The sequence below is a fragment of the Podarcis cretensis genome (assembly GCF_951804945.1).
Source record: "Podarcis cretensis genome assembly, chromosome: 3".
NCBI classification, from domain to species: Eukaryota; Metazoa; Chordata; class Lepidosauria; order Squamata; family Lacertidae; genus Podarcis; species Podarcis cretensis.
The window spans coordinates 81,371,881-81,387,167 of NC_137172.1; the positions used below are offsets into that span (position 1 = coordinate 81,371,881).

At 39.2% G+C, this 15,287-nt stretch overlaps 1 protein-coding gene across 3 annotated transcripts in view; it reads left to right on the plus strand.

Moving 5' to 3' along the window:
* Positions 1-15,287, plus strand: part of MAP3K7 (mitogen-activated protein kinase kinase kinase 7) — a 39,824-nt gene that overhangs the window by 21,329 nt on the left and 3,208 nt on the right. For 2 of the 3 annotated variants that reach the window (XM_079971088.1, XM_079971089.1), the window contains 4 exons: positions 3,469-3,536; positions 6,043-6,157; positions 11,615-11,676; positions 12,679-12,791. In XM_079971088.1, coding sequence (XP_079827214.1) covers positions 3,469-3,536; positions 6,043-6,157; positions 11,615-11,676; positions 12,679-12,791 — 358 coding nt within the window. The remainder of the gene's footprint in view (positions 1-3,468; positions 3,537-6,042; positions 6,158-11,614; positions 11,677-12,678; positions 12,792-15,287) is intronic. The other variant, XM_079971090.1, reaches the window with a different exon arrangement.

The window sequence follows — 15,287 nt, forward strand, 5'->3', positions numbered from 1 at the left end:
AAGTTACAGTTGTGAGGTTGTAGTATAATTAAAAGCAGGGATTGTCAATCTTTTGGGGCACATTCGTTATTTGGAGGCAGTGCCATGAGTGCCAGTCATAAAATGGCTGCCAGGGGGCATAGCACAAAATGGCTGCCCCATATCTAAAAGAGCAGAAAGTGACAGGACCACAAAATGGTGCAGACCCCTCTCCCTCAGATAATAAGCCATTGCCATATTTGCACCTTTTCTCTGCTCACAACAAAAGGGTGAGCATGAAGTGTGGTCATGTTTCAGGGGACATGTAGGAGAGGCCAAAATAGGGCAAACAGCAACAGGACAAAAAGGACATTTATTCTCATTCTATCCAGATTTTTGATGGGACATTTACTGAGACCTGTTGCAGGCACCATAGGAGGTACTGGCAGGCACACTGGTGCCCACAAGTGCCTCATTGATAACCCTGATTTAAGCCCTTTGAATTTACTCATGCTTCTGCATACTGTGCAATGTATCCTTTGCCACAATCCCTCAACTAAAACAGCTAGAGTGACAGATTCTACAGTATCTATAACACTTCACTAAACTTCTCAGGGGAAGGATTTGAACCAGAATTTAAAGTAAAGAAATGTTACCAAACACAGGTATTGATTGGTGGTCAGTACACATGTTAAGTATCTCCCCACCCAAAATTTGTTTACCTATCATTAAAATTTAGGGTTATGGTTCTTTTCAAAGGCTTCTCTTTACCTTTTACCCCCAAATTACATAATCACTTGAATGGCACTCCTTGCAGTAGGATATTCTCTTGTGTTTTAACAGCATTGTTTTCTGTTCGTAAAGAGTAAGATGGTTACTTCTAAAAAGTAGTAGTAGTAGTAATATTTATTAAATTTACTGCCTGCTCTTCACCAACAGTGTGGTTTACAACAATTTAAAATTCAGTATTAAAAACACTTAAAACAAATTGCAGTTACAGGTGTCCTGAAACACGCATCTCAGGTGTTAAAGGCCAATGTAAAGAGATGCCTTTTCAGCATTCACTAAAAGCTGTATAGTGAAGGTGGCAGACATACTTTGGGTGCCACAGAAAATGCTCTCCTGGGGGCACCACCAGGACTTTTGACGGTGGCAGAAATACCAAGACCTGCTTATTTTAATACCCAAGAGGGTCTATAGGAAAGGAGGCGGTCTGTCAAATATTTGGGGCCTAATCATTTGAGGGGTTTTAAACAGTAATGTGAGCATCGTGAATTGGGCCTGGAAATGAACTGGCAACCAATGTAGCTGTTTTAGAATGGGTTATATGCATTCTAAAGGCATATAATCTGGCTGCTGCATTTTGGTCCAGTTGAAGTTTCTGAGTTGTGTTTATAACTGGAGCTAACTGATTTCCGTGCTGGAAGCTTGTGTTTTTATGGCTGGACCCCTAAGCTGATATTGATCCAGGAGCAACAAGTATTTATTGATTTCCTGTTTGTTTGGCTGTGCTTGAGCTGCTTGCCCTATGCCAGTACTAGTTAACCGCAATGAAAATGCCTTAGCCTAACAGCTTGCTTTAAATCTCATGCTGCTAATCTGGAGGTTTCTCATTTAAAGCAGTTTGGTGTCGTCAGTGCTACAGAGCACAACCTTCTTGAATATAAATATATAAAGGCATTTTTAATTCTACCCCACCCTGATTATTTTAACTTTTTGGTGGCCATGATATAATGTTTCAGCAGCACATGTGCTGGGTTCTTTAGATTCACAAATGTTGCTAATCTTAAAGGAGAATGGGAATTCCAGATATTTTTTACAAGTTTATTTCAGTTAAGCTAATTTTAGAACGGAGCTGTTGAATGAAATGTGGACATAATTGTTACATCAGTCATGAGTGGATCATCTTGAGGTCCATGCTAAGTTGCTAGAGCCTGTGACCAACTGCATAAATCTGTTAATGAGCAACTGTTTTTTTAAAAAAACATCACAAGTTGTGCTTCCCAATGTAAACTCCTAATGATCGTTTTCTTAATGACAGGCTGCTGCATGCTTTTTAAGGAGCAGATCACGGACCACTTAGGCAGTTCTTGGGAAGTTTGTGTAGTTGACCTGGAAGTCAAGCACTTGTGTGTGTCAGTACTCTGTAATTGATATTTTCAGAAGTGGCGCAGAAATTCTGAACCGCTTTGCTGCTCACAGTATCAATTTGCTCTAAAGTTCTAAAAACTTTTAAAGTATCTGATTCCCTTTCTGTATTTTTTTAAATAACTTGTTAAATCAAAATCCTTTGGGAGAAATGGGTAACAAGCCGTCCAAATATATACTCCTTTTGGTGGTGTGTAACTCAAGGGAAACCCAAGATGTTAAGCAAGACATTATTCAGAAAACTGGGTTGTTCTCTTCCTTTTTATCCCGTTTATATTCAAACTGGAAATAAGTTCCTAGGTCACTTTAATCAACACTGAGGCCTCGTATAAAGCCAAACTGCATGTTGTAAAACAGAATGATCAATTGAAGGACGCTGAATGCATGTGCTTCTCATTGTTGGAGTGGTTGCTTGCGTTACCGCTGGTCTGTGTTTTTCTAAAACAAAAATGTTATGTAATGTAACCTTCAAAGACTGAAGAATCCTAAGTATTGTGTCAGCTGTTAATTTCAATGTGTTGGTGTTTCCTTTGGACAACTGATCTCTCATCCCAGAAGCAGCATAAACAATGATCATTAGAATAGCAAAATGCTAGCGGAAATGCTGCATACCCAAAAATTGTGATCTTTTGTTATTTTATTGGCTTGCAGATTTTAACAATGTATATATATATATCGCATATAGCCATTAATTTTTTAATTAAAAAAAACTGGTAGCATTCAGGTCTGTAATAGGTGCAAAATGATTTATAAATATATATATATATAGAAGCAGGCTACATTTTCAAGAATGGGACAAATAAGTATAATATGATTCTCGGCAACTAAACAGGAGCATTATAACTGGAATAGAAATTGGGTTGGCCTTTCCTGTGAGAGAGAGCAAAATTATGATTTGCAGGTCAGTACTGCTGATTACTCATTTTGCTTACTAATCCAAAGAAGTGAGAAAACTGGCAGCATCTTATCGTAGTAGCCGTGCTCTAGAAATCCCCATAACGTAACCTCCTTGAAATAGATGTCGTCATCAGTGCCAGCCCCCCAAGCACTAAGCCTGTTAAAGCACATGTGACAGAAGATGGTGAAGGAAAGTGCAGAAGCTATTCATGGGATAGGAGTGGTTATTGTATTAGGATATGCTTTCTGTTGACACGCCAGTGTGCAGGGTGGTTTTTTTTTCTTCTTCTTAAAACTTTGCAGCTGTCTTTCTGCTCTCCCCCACTCCTCCCCATATACAAACACACTCTTTCTCTCCCTCTCGCTGGATCTGTACAAATTCCAAGCTCTTTCTGCAACAGTCACACCCTTATTTTGTTTGAGTGCATTTCAGCTCCTTTTTTTTTTTTTTCTTTCTCTCATCAGCAGGCAACGGACAACAGAGGCGCAGATCTATTCAAGACCTTAGTGTCGCTGGAACAGATTCCAACCAGGTAAAAAAGCTTTTTTCCCCTTGAAGATCATAGTTGGTTCATTAAATGATTGTCTAATATTATTTTATTTTACTTTTTTAAAAAAAAATGTTTTTGTGGGTGAGCAACTCTTTTCAAATTGAAACCACCAAATTAAAATTATAAAATACCTGAAGAGCACCAGAATTGTGAAAGTGCCATGTACAGCTTTGAAGAACCTCTACCATAGCTCTGTACTGCGTTAAAGATGCTTAAACTGGCAAGAAAAGTTTCACAATATTGTCTCTCCTTTGCTATAGTCTAAAGTATATTTGCTTGCCTTTTGGTAAGACTTAGTAATGGTATAACAAGCCTATATCCCTATGTATTATTCCAGGTGAGAAAATGGCATTGTACTTAGTAGGAATTGGTTCCAAGCGAAAAACGCCCAACATGCCTAAAAAGATTGCAAGTTCTGTTAACGCTACCCATTGAAAATGTTTATTGTTGACTCTGCATATGATGCTGTTAATTACTATTTTTTAACTATACTACTTGATATTTGGCTAAATTTGAGAGCAATTTCTTGCCTGCACAAACCTTTATTTATAAAACTTAGAATTCTTCAGCTTCATTGCTTTACTGTAAAACTTTTCAAAACCGATGTGAATTTGAAAGCTCTCAAACTTGCGTTTAGGGAAAATACAACTACTGACTTATCCATAGTTTCACCTTGTCATTTGAGGTGACATTTCTGAGTACATATGCACATACCAAAGACATATCATCTCATCACTTTGTCCTTAGTGGCTTAGAGTGAAATCATTGGAAGGGGGGAAATGAAATGTTTTACGTTTTGTGTTTTTAATTTTTATACCTGAATTAATGGAATGTCAGGCAACAGTCTTTAAACGTCAGTAGCATGAGTAACATTGATTCATTTGTTTTGAATATGGTTAGTGTCAAACTAGTAATGGCAGCATGCGTGCTGCCTAGGTGCTTTTCATTTTATTTTTTTGTGAAATGTGTGATCATGGCCTTCATAATTAATACTTGTGCTCCACTTGTATTTGTATCAGCATAGAACAGGGATTAAATCTTTTCTCCCCATTGAGATGGGAGCCCACCACAAGCCAACCAGAATCTTGGTGCAAAGTGTTTAATAACATTAGTCCTTCAATAAATTCTCTGTATATTCTTTAACAACCATCCGTCTTGGCATTAATGCCCATACATTACCTATGCATGTATTATAAGAAGAGCCCTACTGGATTAGACCAAAGGTCTATCGAGTCTTGCATCTTGTTTCCATTAGTGACCACCCAGATGTCTCTGGCAACCCTGCAAACAGGACATGAGCACTCTAGCCGTCTTCTGCTGTGGTTTCTCAGTAACCAGTATTCAGAGTCATGCCGGTTCTGATCCTGGAAGTGTAGCGGAGGTGTAATGTAGCCATTGATAATCTTAGCACTTTTCCTACTTTGGGCTCTAAGAAGCCCATCCATAAATGTACAGAGAAGTTTTGATTGGACTGGAGCAGGGCAGAGGTAAGAGGTGTACACATTCCAAAGGATGGGCAACACTCCTCGTTTTCCATGACAATAATTTGTCCTTGCTAACTTTGTTCCCCTTTACGGCCAGTTCTTGTAATTTTGCATTTTTCAGCAGGGTTATTGTGTCTGATGCAATCTTGTCCCAAGAATCCTTTCACTTAACCCAGCCTACCATTCCATGTTTATTTGGTTGATGAATAGTGCTGTTTATTTTCCCAATAGATCCTGATTTTTATTTACACGATGTTATACTGTTGTTGTTGTTGTTGTTGTTGTTGTTGTTGTTAATTGAATTTATATACTGCCCTATACCCGGCGGTCTCAGGGCGGTTCACAGAACAAAATCAGAATATAAAACACAAATATATAATCAAAATAAAAACAACAGCCCAATAACCCCCCCTCCCCCCTCAAAACCCCACCATGTTGTAAAAGGGTAGAACCCAACTTCTGAGGGCCATAGCCCTTGTATGCCCTTATTTTTACCTTTGTTCTTGACGTTAAATAGTCAGCAGGGGCTGCAAACCACATCAGTATCATGGCATGGGGAAAGGGGGACTTTAAGCCTTTGCTGCATTATGGTGTCAGTCTAAACTGAGGATGGGAGGCCACACCGGCTATTTTCAGTGGGAGGAAGAATATGTCCTTTGGCACCAAGTGGGTGGGTTGGAGAAGAGGCATTGCTGCTTTTTTAGCTCTACTCTTTTCTGACAGCAGTATATTCCCCTGTCCCCTTCACTAGAAAGTCCCTGAGCTCTGATGAAACATGTAGAAAAACATCATGGAAGAATGACTCCCAAAACTTGTGGACTGCTTCACATGTTTTTTATATTATTGTTTTCTTTATTTCAAGGGGAAGCAAACCTCTCAAATGTTCATGAAAATTAACTGATCTGGCAATCAAGAAATTTCAGATTTTCAACAGTGTTCTGAAAATGCAATGTGCTTAAGATAATAATTTGGGGGTTTTTTTTAAAAAAAATGTCTTCGTACAGGAAAGCAGGAACAACAGTAGATCATCTAGTCCTAGTGTGAGAATGATCACTACCTCGGGACCAACCTCTGAAAAGCCAGCTCGCAGTCTTCCATGGACACCTGATGACTCTACAGGTAAAGTTGGGTTTGGCTTTGGCTTTGGAAGTATCAACGCTCGCTCTTGAGAAGTACTGTGTTTGCGTAGTGATTTGCACACAAGGCTTGTGTGTATTAAACTTTATCAACTTCAGGTTCAAAATCAATGTGAGTCCCTGCTAGGCATCTACCATAGGGCAAGTGAGTGTGTTGCTACAGCTGTGACTGCGGCTCCTTATTTGGCCTCTTGTGTCCGCACCATAATCAGAAGCTTTATTGCACTAGCCAAAGGCCACAGCATCATCTAAAATACTCAACTACATCACAGAGGGAGAGAAAGCTGCTGCTGTCACTTGCTGATCACTTGCTTGCTCTCCATCACTAGTGCTGAACCATGGGAGGGTGATCATTTGTATTTTACAGGAACCCGCTAAATTTTTATGCAAAAACCTGGAGCCAGGACTGTCGGACATTGTGCTGTGTGTCAAATTTTTGTTACAAAATGTGTTCTTCCAATGCTGTATGTAAGTTACTTTTTAGCATAAAACATATAATAAAAACAAATTGTACATTATTTATGTGCATGCCTTCATTTAAGACAGGCTTAATTGATTGTGAATGTTACCCTACATCAGACTCTCCCCAAGTTTATTCCCAGTGCTTCTAGTGTTAATAACTACATTGACTTCGGCAAAGTAAATTACCATCTGTGTTGTTGTTTAGTCATTTAGTCGTGTCCAAGTCTTAGTGACCCCATGGACCAGAGCACGCCAGGCGCTCCTGTCTTCCACCTGTACTTCTAGCATTATTACATCCAGCTGCAAAATAATGTAGAAATGGACATTTTGTATACAGTGTATTGTAATCAACCTGTTGTTTCTTATTAGATAGTAAATGTCCAATTCTTGTGATAATGAATACTCAATATTAGGAAAGAAATGCTTTGTAAATATGACTGTTCCATAATGATTTTTTTTCAAGCTAACCTGAAGAAACAACTTTTACCAGTGGTTCACATACTGCTGCAAAAGTGCCTTTGGGTTTTTTTTTGGGGGGGAGGTTGGTTTTTTACAATCAAGCAACATATAAATTTTATGAAATAAATAAATACCTCCAAAATGTGTATATACACATGGTCCAAAAGCACCAACTTTTTATTTTACTTGGGGGAATTTACATCCTGTCCCTGGGAGTCCCCAGGGCAGCTTCCAACATGGCATAAAACAACTATAAAAAGCACACTAAACAAAATACAAAACAATAAAATTAAAATCCTGAAGAAAGCATAGCAGATTGGCAATCCAACGGTTCATATTATAAAAATGTAGCCTGGTCCCCAGTCCCCACCATCCCCACACATTCACACCCCTTCTGGAACGAAAAATCCTTTACCATTTCTAAAATGAAAACAAAGATGCCCAGCTTCTTTGGGAAGAAGAGATCATAATGGGATTGTTGAAAAGACTCTGTTCATCTCTGCAGATATAACTACAAAAAGGTCTCTGTTCTGGACTCTTTCCCTTTAGGAGTAGGGATCGCTTCTGGGAGCTGTATTCAGCTACCCTGCTGCACACATAGGACTGCAATGTTTGTGCATGCCACACACACAGCTTTGCACCTGAAAGGATTGCATCTTTTATGAGTAACAGAATACCTTGTTTTCACAACAAAGAATCCTCGTTGCCTATGCAAAGTATGCCTTGACTTAAGAGAACAAGGAAACTATGTACATGAGCAGTTCTGTATGTGCATGAAAAAAGATGCTATTGCCAGCATCTTGTAGATTCCTGAGGGCCATTGTAAGCGAATGCTATTACAAATTCCTACATATACAATACATGTGGAGATGGCAGTACTGAAACTGTAGTATTGTTTGTACAGGGCTTTGTGTAAGGAGTTAATCACCCCAATATTGCTATTTCAGCTGGAGTGCTAACTGGCTATTGTGTGATTTTTCTCCTTGCGGATCAATACTAGCTGATGACAGCAATAGCTGCAAAAGTCTTAGTAACCGTCCTTAAAATAAGGACTACACTTTTGCCCTGAATTTTCAGTTGTATAATTTTAAAATTCTAATTAACTTTGGTAATTTTAACTGCTTAGAGGTGTTTATACATGTTTGCCTTTTAAAATCAAGTTGCAAAAGTCAGTAGCTGGTGCAAAGAAATATCTGTCTGCCTTTTGCAAAAAGATTTGGATTGATTTTGTTTGTTTTTTTTATAATAATATTTATTAATTTTATAAAACAAAAATCCACATAGATAACAACAAGATCTTTCTCATTAACCACGTTTCATTCACATCTTTGGACTTCCTCACATCTCTTGTTCCTGCTTTCTAAACACATGGATTTTTCTAGCAAATTATTCACTTAATTCAATTTATATCATTTAATTATCCAATATTAAATCTCAAATCTTATAGTTTAAAACACTCTAGTTCTAACATATTGTTCATCCAAAATTTATCTTTTCTTTCAATCACATTTAAATTTATATTCTTTATAACTAATTTGTTGGAACCATCTTATTGCGGATCTTACATCTTTCTTAACATTCATACAGTTTACAATATTTTTGTAGATAGTCCTTAAAATTCTTCCAATCCTCCTCCACCAATTCTTCTCCCTGGTCTCGGATTCTGCCAGTCATCTCTGCCAATTCCATATAGTCCATCAGTTGCATCTGCCATTCTTCCAATGTGGGCAAATCTTGAGTTTTCCAGCTTTTAGCAATGAGTATCCTTGCTGCTGTTGTGGCATACAAAAAAAAGGTTCGGTCCTTCTTTTGCACACTCTGGTCCACAATGCCCAAAAGGAAAGCCTCTGGTTTCTTAAGAAAGGTATACTTAAATACCTTTTTCAGGTCATTATATATCATTTCCCAGAAGGCCTTAACCCTGGGGCAAGTCCACCAGAGGTGAAAGAATGTTCCTTCAGCTTCTTTACACTTCCAACATTTATTATCAGGCAAATGGTATATCTTTGCAAGCTTGACTGGGGTCATGTACCACCTATATATCATTTTCAAAATATTTTCCTTCAAGGCGTTACATGCGGTAAATCTCAGACCTGTAGTCCATAACTTTTCCCAGTCAGCAAACATAATGTTGTGCCCTATGTCCTGTGCCCATTTTATCATAGCTGATTTGACGGTTTCATCCTGTGTATTCCATTTTAACAGCAAGTTATACATTCTTGAGAGTATCTTAGAGCTGGGTTCTAACAGTTCTGTTTCTAACTTTGATTTTTCCACCTGGAATCCTATCTTTTTATCCAACTTAAAAACTTCTTTAATCTGAGCATAATGTAGCCAATCTCGCACTTTATCTTTTATTTTCTCCATATTCTGCAACCTCCAATTATCTCCGTCTTTTTCTATTATTTCCCAATATTTCGGCCATTTGGCCTCCATATTGAGTCTTTTCGGGGCCTTAGCCTCCATTGGTGATAGCCACCTTGGGGTTTTGTTTTCCAATAAGTCCTTATATTTTATCCAGACATTGAATACTGCTTTTCTGACAACATGGTTCTTAAAAGCCTTATGTATTTTAACCTTGTCATACCACAAATATGCATGCCATCCAAAAGCATTGTTGAATCCTTCCAGATCTAAAACATCCGTGTTTTCAAGAAGTAGCCAGTCCTTCAACCAGCAGAAAGCTGCTGATTCATAGTACAACCTTAAGTCTGGCAGGGCAAAGCCCCCTCTTTCTTTAGCATCAGTTAATATCTTAAACTTAATTCTGGGCTTTTTGCCCTGCCAGACAAATTTAGAAATATCTCTCTGCCACTTCTCAAAACACCCCATTTTGTCCACAATCTGTAGAGTTTGAAACAAAAACAACATTCTTGGCAATACATTCATCTTAATAGTAGCAATGCGTCCTGACAAGGAAAGTTTCAATCTTGACCAGATTTCTAGATCCCTTTTAATTTCAGACCAACATTTTTCATAATTATCTTTGAATAAGTTCCTGGTTTTGTCTGTTATGCTTACCCCTAGGTATTTAACTTTTTTAACCACATTTAATTCTGTCTCTTTCTGAAACCTTTCTGATTCTGAAGGGGTCATATTTTTTTCCAAAACCTTAGTTTTTTGCTTGTTAAGTTTAAATCCCGCCACCCGACCAAACTCATAAATCAATTGCAGTACCCTTTTGGTGCTGGGCTCTGGCTCCTGTAAAGTCAATACTAGGTCATCTGCAAATGCTTTAAGTTTATATTGTTTCGCTCCGACCTGAATACCCTCCACCAACCGGTCTCCTCTGATCATATTTAAGAGCACTTCCAGGACCGATATAAATAACAAAGGGGAGATAGGACAACCTTGTCGTGTTCCTTTTTCAATATTAAACTCTTCCGTCACCACATTGTTCACTATCAGTTTTGCCTTCTGTTCCGAATTGATTGCCTCTATCCCATTCTCAAACCCCCGCCCCACTCCCATTCCTTCCAAGTTTTTCTTCATAAATTTCCAAGAAATGTTATCAAAGCTTTCTCCGTGTCTATAAATATCAAAACTGCTTTTGTGTTAATGTTTGTCTGCAAGAGTTCCAAGATATCAGTAATATTTCTTGTGTTTGCAAACAAATGTCTACCTGGGAGAAAGCCTGCTTGGTCCTTGTGGATCACTTCATTTAGGACTTTTTTAAATCTGCTTTCTAAAATGTCTGCAAATATTTTGTAATCCACATTCAGGAGGGAGATGGGGCGGTAATTCTTAAGTTGTGTCTTTTCGGTTTCTAGTTTAGATTTGGATTGATTTTGGGGTAGATTTGGATTGCTATTTTGCTGACAACCCCCCCTCCCCGCCGCCCAAACCACTCAGTAGACCAAGTACAACATAATGGCCATTTTCATTATTGTATGATGAGAGGAAAAGTGACCTTTTTATGTGGTTTTGAAATTGAACAGGCCTAGTTGGAGGAAGACTCTAGAAACCTGCTGTATGTAGATCTAAGCTCCTTGAAAAAAGAATTAAGAGGATTTAACAGCAACAAAAACACTATTTTTATAAATATATCTCCACTGCATCCATTATTATTCGACTACTTGAAAGCACCTAGATACTAAAGGTACAGGATAGGTAAAGGTAAAGGTAAAGGTACCCCTGCCCGTACGGGCCAGTCTTGACAGACTCTGGGGTTGTGCGCCCATCTCACTTAAGAGGCCAGGGGCCAGCGCTGTCCGGAGACACTTCCGGGTCACGTGGCCAGCGTGACATCGATACACTCCCAACAGCTTTACAGTTCTGTGTGGTTGTAGTTGCTCATTAAATACTTCACTGCATGATCAGTTAGTATAGTCAGCAAGCCATAAATGCAGCCATCATGCAGAGATAGATAACAAGTGCTATGTGGCACTTAGTCATGTGAAAGTACCCTGTATCATTTCCTCATGAAACCTATGTCTGTGTAGGACTTTGAGAACTTCCAACATGTATTGATGTCACTTTGCACACTTGAAACTCAAAATACCTGTCTTTTTTCCAACAGATACCAATGGGTCTGATAACTCCATCCCAATGGCATATCTTACATTAGATCACCAATTGCAGGTAAAATCATTCTGTGATTTCCGTTTTTGCTTAATATGTTTAGGCCACCTTTAATGGCAAAAGCTCTTTTCCAAGCTTCTTACAAAGAGAAGCATACAATACACAACCTATTAATAAATAAAAAAATAGATAATACAATTCTATATCTTCAATATTTTGTCCATTTTGGGGGGTAAAAAGGTAAAGGGACCCCTGACCATTAGGTCCAGTTGCGGACGACTCTGGGGTTGCGGCGCTCATCTCACTTTACTGGCCAAGGGAGCTGGCATACAGCTTCCGGGTCATGTGGCCAGCATGACCAAGCCACTTCTGGCGAACCAGAGCAGCACACGGAAACGCCATTTACATTCCCACTGGAGCGGTACCTATTTATCTACTTGAACTGGCGCGCTTTCAAACTGCTAGGTTGGCAGGAGATTGGGGGGGGGGGTAATTATACTGGTGTGCATGCAGGAGTTGAGCCAAATTTAGCATGTGCATGTTTAAAATAGTTTTGTTTTTGTTTGTTTTTTAAAAGGGGTACTGTTGCAATTGGTTTGATTAGCCAAAAAGCTAGCTATGCAAAATGTAGTCTCTGGTCTTTATGTCTGAATAAATTTTCCTGATGCAACGAACTGCTGCCCTGACAACCCAGCTCAGAAAGTTAGAGTTACATCTTGCCAACACTAGCCTCTTATCCCACACTGTGCTGAAGAAGTACCAAGTAGCAGCGCATTGGTAACTGCATGGTCACCCACCCCAGGGATGACGTAGACATCCAGAGCAGGGTGGGCTGCCACTTGAAACGCTTCATCAGTCATGATGATCGCTAAATAGTTGCCCACATATATTTCTTTTACAGATTATAAAATAATACTCTGGTATACTTCATGTTTGCCTAGGTCTGCAAAGATGTTTTCTGGATATAGTTTAGTTCCCTTGAATTTAAAAAGAGAAGGTTTGACATGCTGTGTGTTGAGATAACAGTTGGTTCATTTTTAACATGTTTGATTTTATTTTCAGCCTTTACAGCCATGTCCAAACTCAGAATCTATGGCTGTGTTTGAACAGCACTGTAAAATGGCACAAGAATATATGAAAGTTCAGACAGAAATTGCATTGCTGTTGCAAAGAAAGTAAGTGGTAAAATATGTTCCTTTTTTGTTCTTGTGTGATAATTTTACTGAAACAAAAGTGTAGATTAACACAGTATTGCATTTTTTAAAAATTAAAAAAAACCTACATATTGCTTCTAAAATGGCAGCATTTTCTTACTTTCAAGCATGATTCTGGTTATGATAAACTTATAATACTAGGAGTCTCTGTAGATGAATTTGTAATCTGCTTACAGAAACAAGAACATGTAAAGGTATGGTTCCCTGTTTTGTATCATGTCCCAAGGTTGAACTATCTTCTTCACTTGCTTTGAATGGCAGATTGGGCTGATAGTTATAAATATTTCACATGCAACAAGCCATGGAGTAATGTTTCTGTACTTCCTAGTGAGATACAGAGTCCCATTTCTCAGAACAGGATGAGTCTGGGAAGGCCTTGGAAATTCCCATGACTCCCAAACTATTTATTTATTCATTCATTCATTCATTCATTCCTGTTTATATATTCTTCTTCACACAAGATCACAATGCAGTTCACAGCTAAAATACAAAATAAACAACTGCAAAAACAAATAAACTAAAACAATACATAAAAATAATTATAACTTTTTCATAATAGACTGGTGCCATGATTTGTGTCTTTCCCAACTTAGAGCTGTAGGAGTGACGACTGGCTCATTCCTATCATGGGAGCTTCCTCCAAGACGGTTGCTGCAATTCCAGAGTCAACCCCCATTTCTCCTCTTCTTTTCCCAATTGCTTCCCCAATACCCTGGCCTGTGACCATAGCTCAGCATTCCACCTGCCAGGCAGCAGTTCCTACTTTTGACTGCAGGACCATTTTTTTGTGACAGAGCAAACAGCATGCTCTTCAGTTCCCAAGGCAGTCAGCCGTTCCAACCCTTGCTGCCATGAGCTGTGTCACAACATCACTCTTTTCTCTGAGTGTTAAATGCCACTCACTCTCCAGTCTTAAGGGAAGCAGCTGATGCCCATCTTGTGACAAATGTGCTTCCCAGCTTTCATCATTGAAAGTGCATCATTTGGAGCAGTTGCAAAGCAGTACAGTGGACCCTCCGGATGCGAACTTAATTTGTCCCTGGGGCCTGTACTTACCTCGAAAAGTCAGTATCTAGAGGCGCCACTTCTGCAGAGCGCTTCTGCACATGCGCGCATGGCGAAACCCGGAAGTATAGACTTCCGGGTTTGCCGCGTTCGTAACTTGAAATTACGTTACCCAAAGGTAACGTAACCCAAGGTACCACTGTATTCCCATTTCTGCTTCACGGGTACATCTCTAAGAGAGCACTGTGGGGCAGCTGGACTCTCTAAATGAAGTAGATTCTTTAAGACCCAGAAGAAAACTCAGAGAACTAGTTCACTGCAACTCTGCCTAGAATATTTTCTCATCTAAAATTAGAGGCCGAAAGTGTTTTGAATGCTTATCTCATCAATTAAATGAAATGACAGTTGTGAAAAAATAGTCTACGTGACTTGCCTCTGCTATTTTAACAAGAGTTCATCTCAATATAGAACGTGACCTATTTTGAGAATGGTGTAAAAAGGACAAAACCTAAATAATCTTTGAGACTATGAGCCAAAATAATCTTCTGGAATATTAATATTATTAGTTTGTTTTATATTCTACCCTTCCTCCCAAGGGAGCCTAGGGTGACAGGACACATGATTAAACATTTGAAAACTCACAAATGAAAACAGTGGTCTCAGGGTTTCCAGGAACAGTATCTCAGTCATCAAATAGCTAGGTGGATATAAATGTTTTTATTGTCTCCTTAAAGTCAATAACAAGGGAGACAGATGCAGCAAACCAGGTCGGAGATTCCACAAATGGGGAACTGCCACAGAAAAGGCCCTGTCAGAGGTCACTGCCAATCAGACAGCCCCTCGTGGCACTTGTGTCATATAGGGCTTTATATGCCAGTACGAACACCTTGAATTTAACTTGGTAGCTTACTGGCAGTCAGCACAGTGTTTTGAGGACCACCGGTGACACATGGTCCCATCAGGCTACCTCACTTACCAGCTTAGTGACTGCATTCCACACTAACTCCAGTTGTCAAGTGTAACCCCGCATACAGCACATTGCAGTATCCAGATGAGAGGTTAGCAGAGAATCGATAACTGATGCAAGGCTATTCCAATCTAGGAAAGACCATAGCTAGCAAATTGGCCTAAACTGGGCAGAAGCACTCCTAGCCACAGAAGCCACTTGAGACTCCAGTGACAAGTTGGGATTCAGGAATACTCCCCACCTTGGGCAGATACAAACACTGACTTCTGGATGAACCTGTGGCCAGATCATTGCCTGTTAATTTGACATTGACTATTAATTATGATCCTACATATAGGAGTCAGAACTTGAAGCCTGTATTAAGTTCTCCTTAAAATCAAACTGATAGTTGCTTTGTGAACATCTGCTTCATGCAGTGCATTTGTCTAGAACCACTGCATACCTGAACTGAGCCAGTGACAAGTACAGCTTCACTAAAACCACAC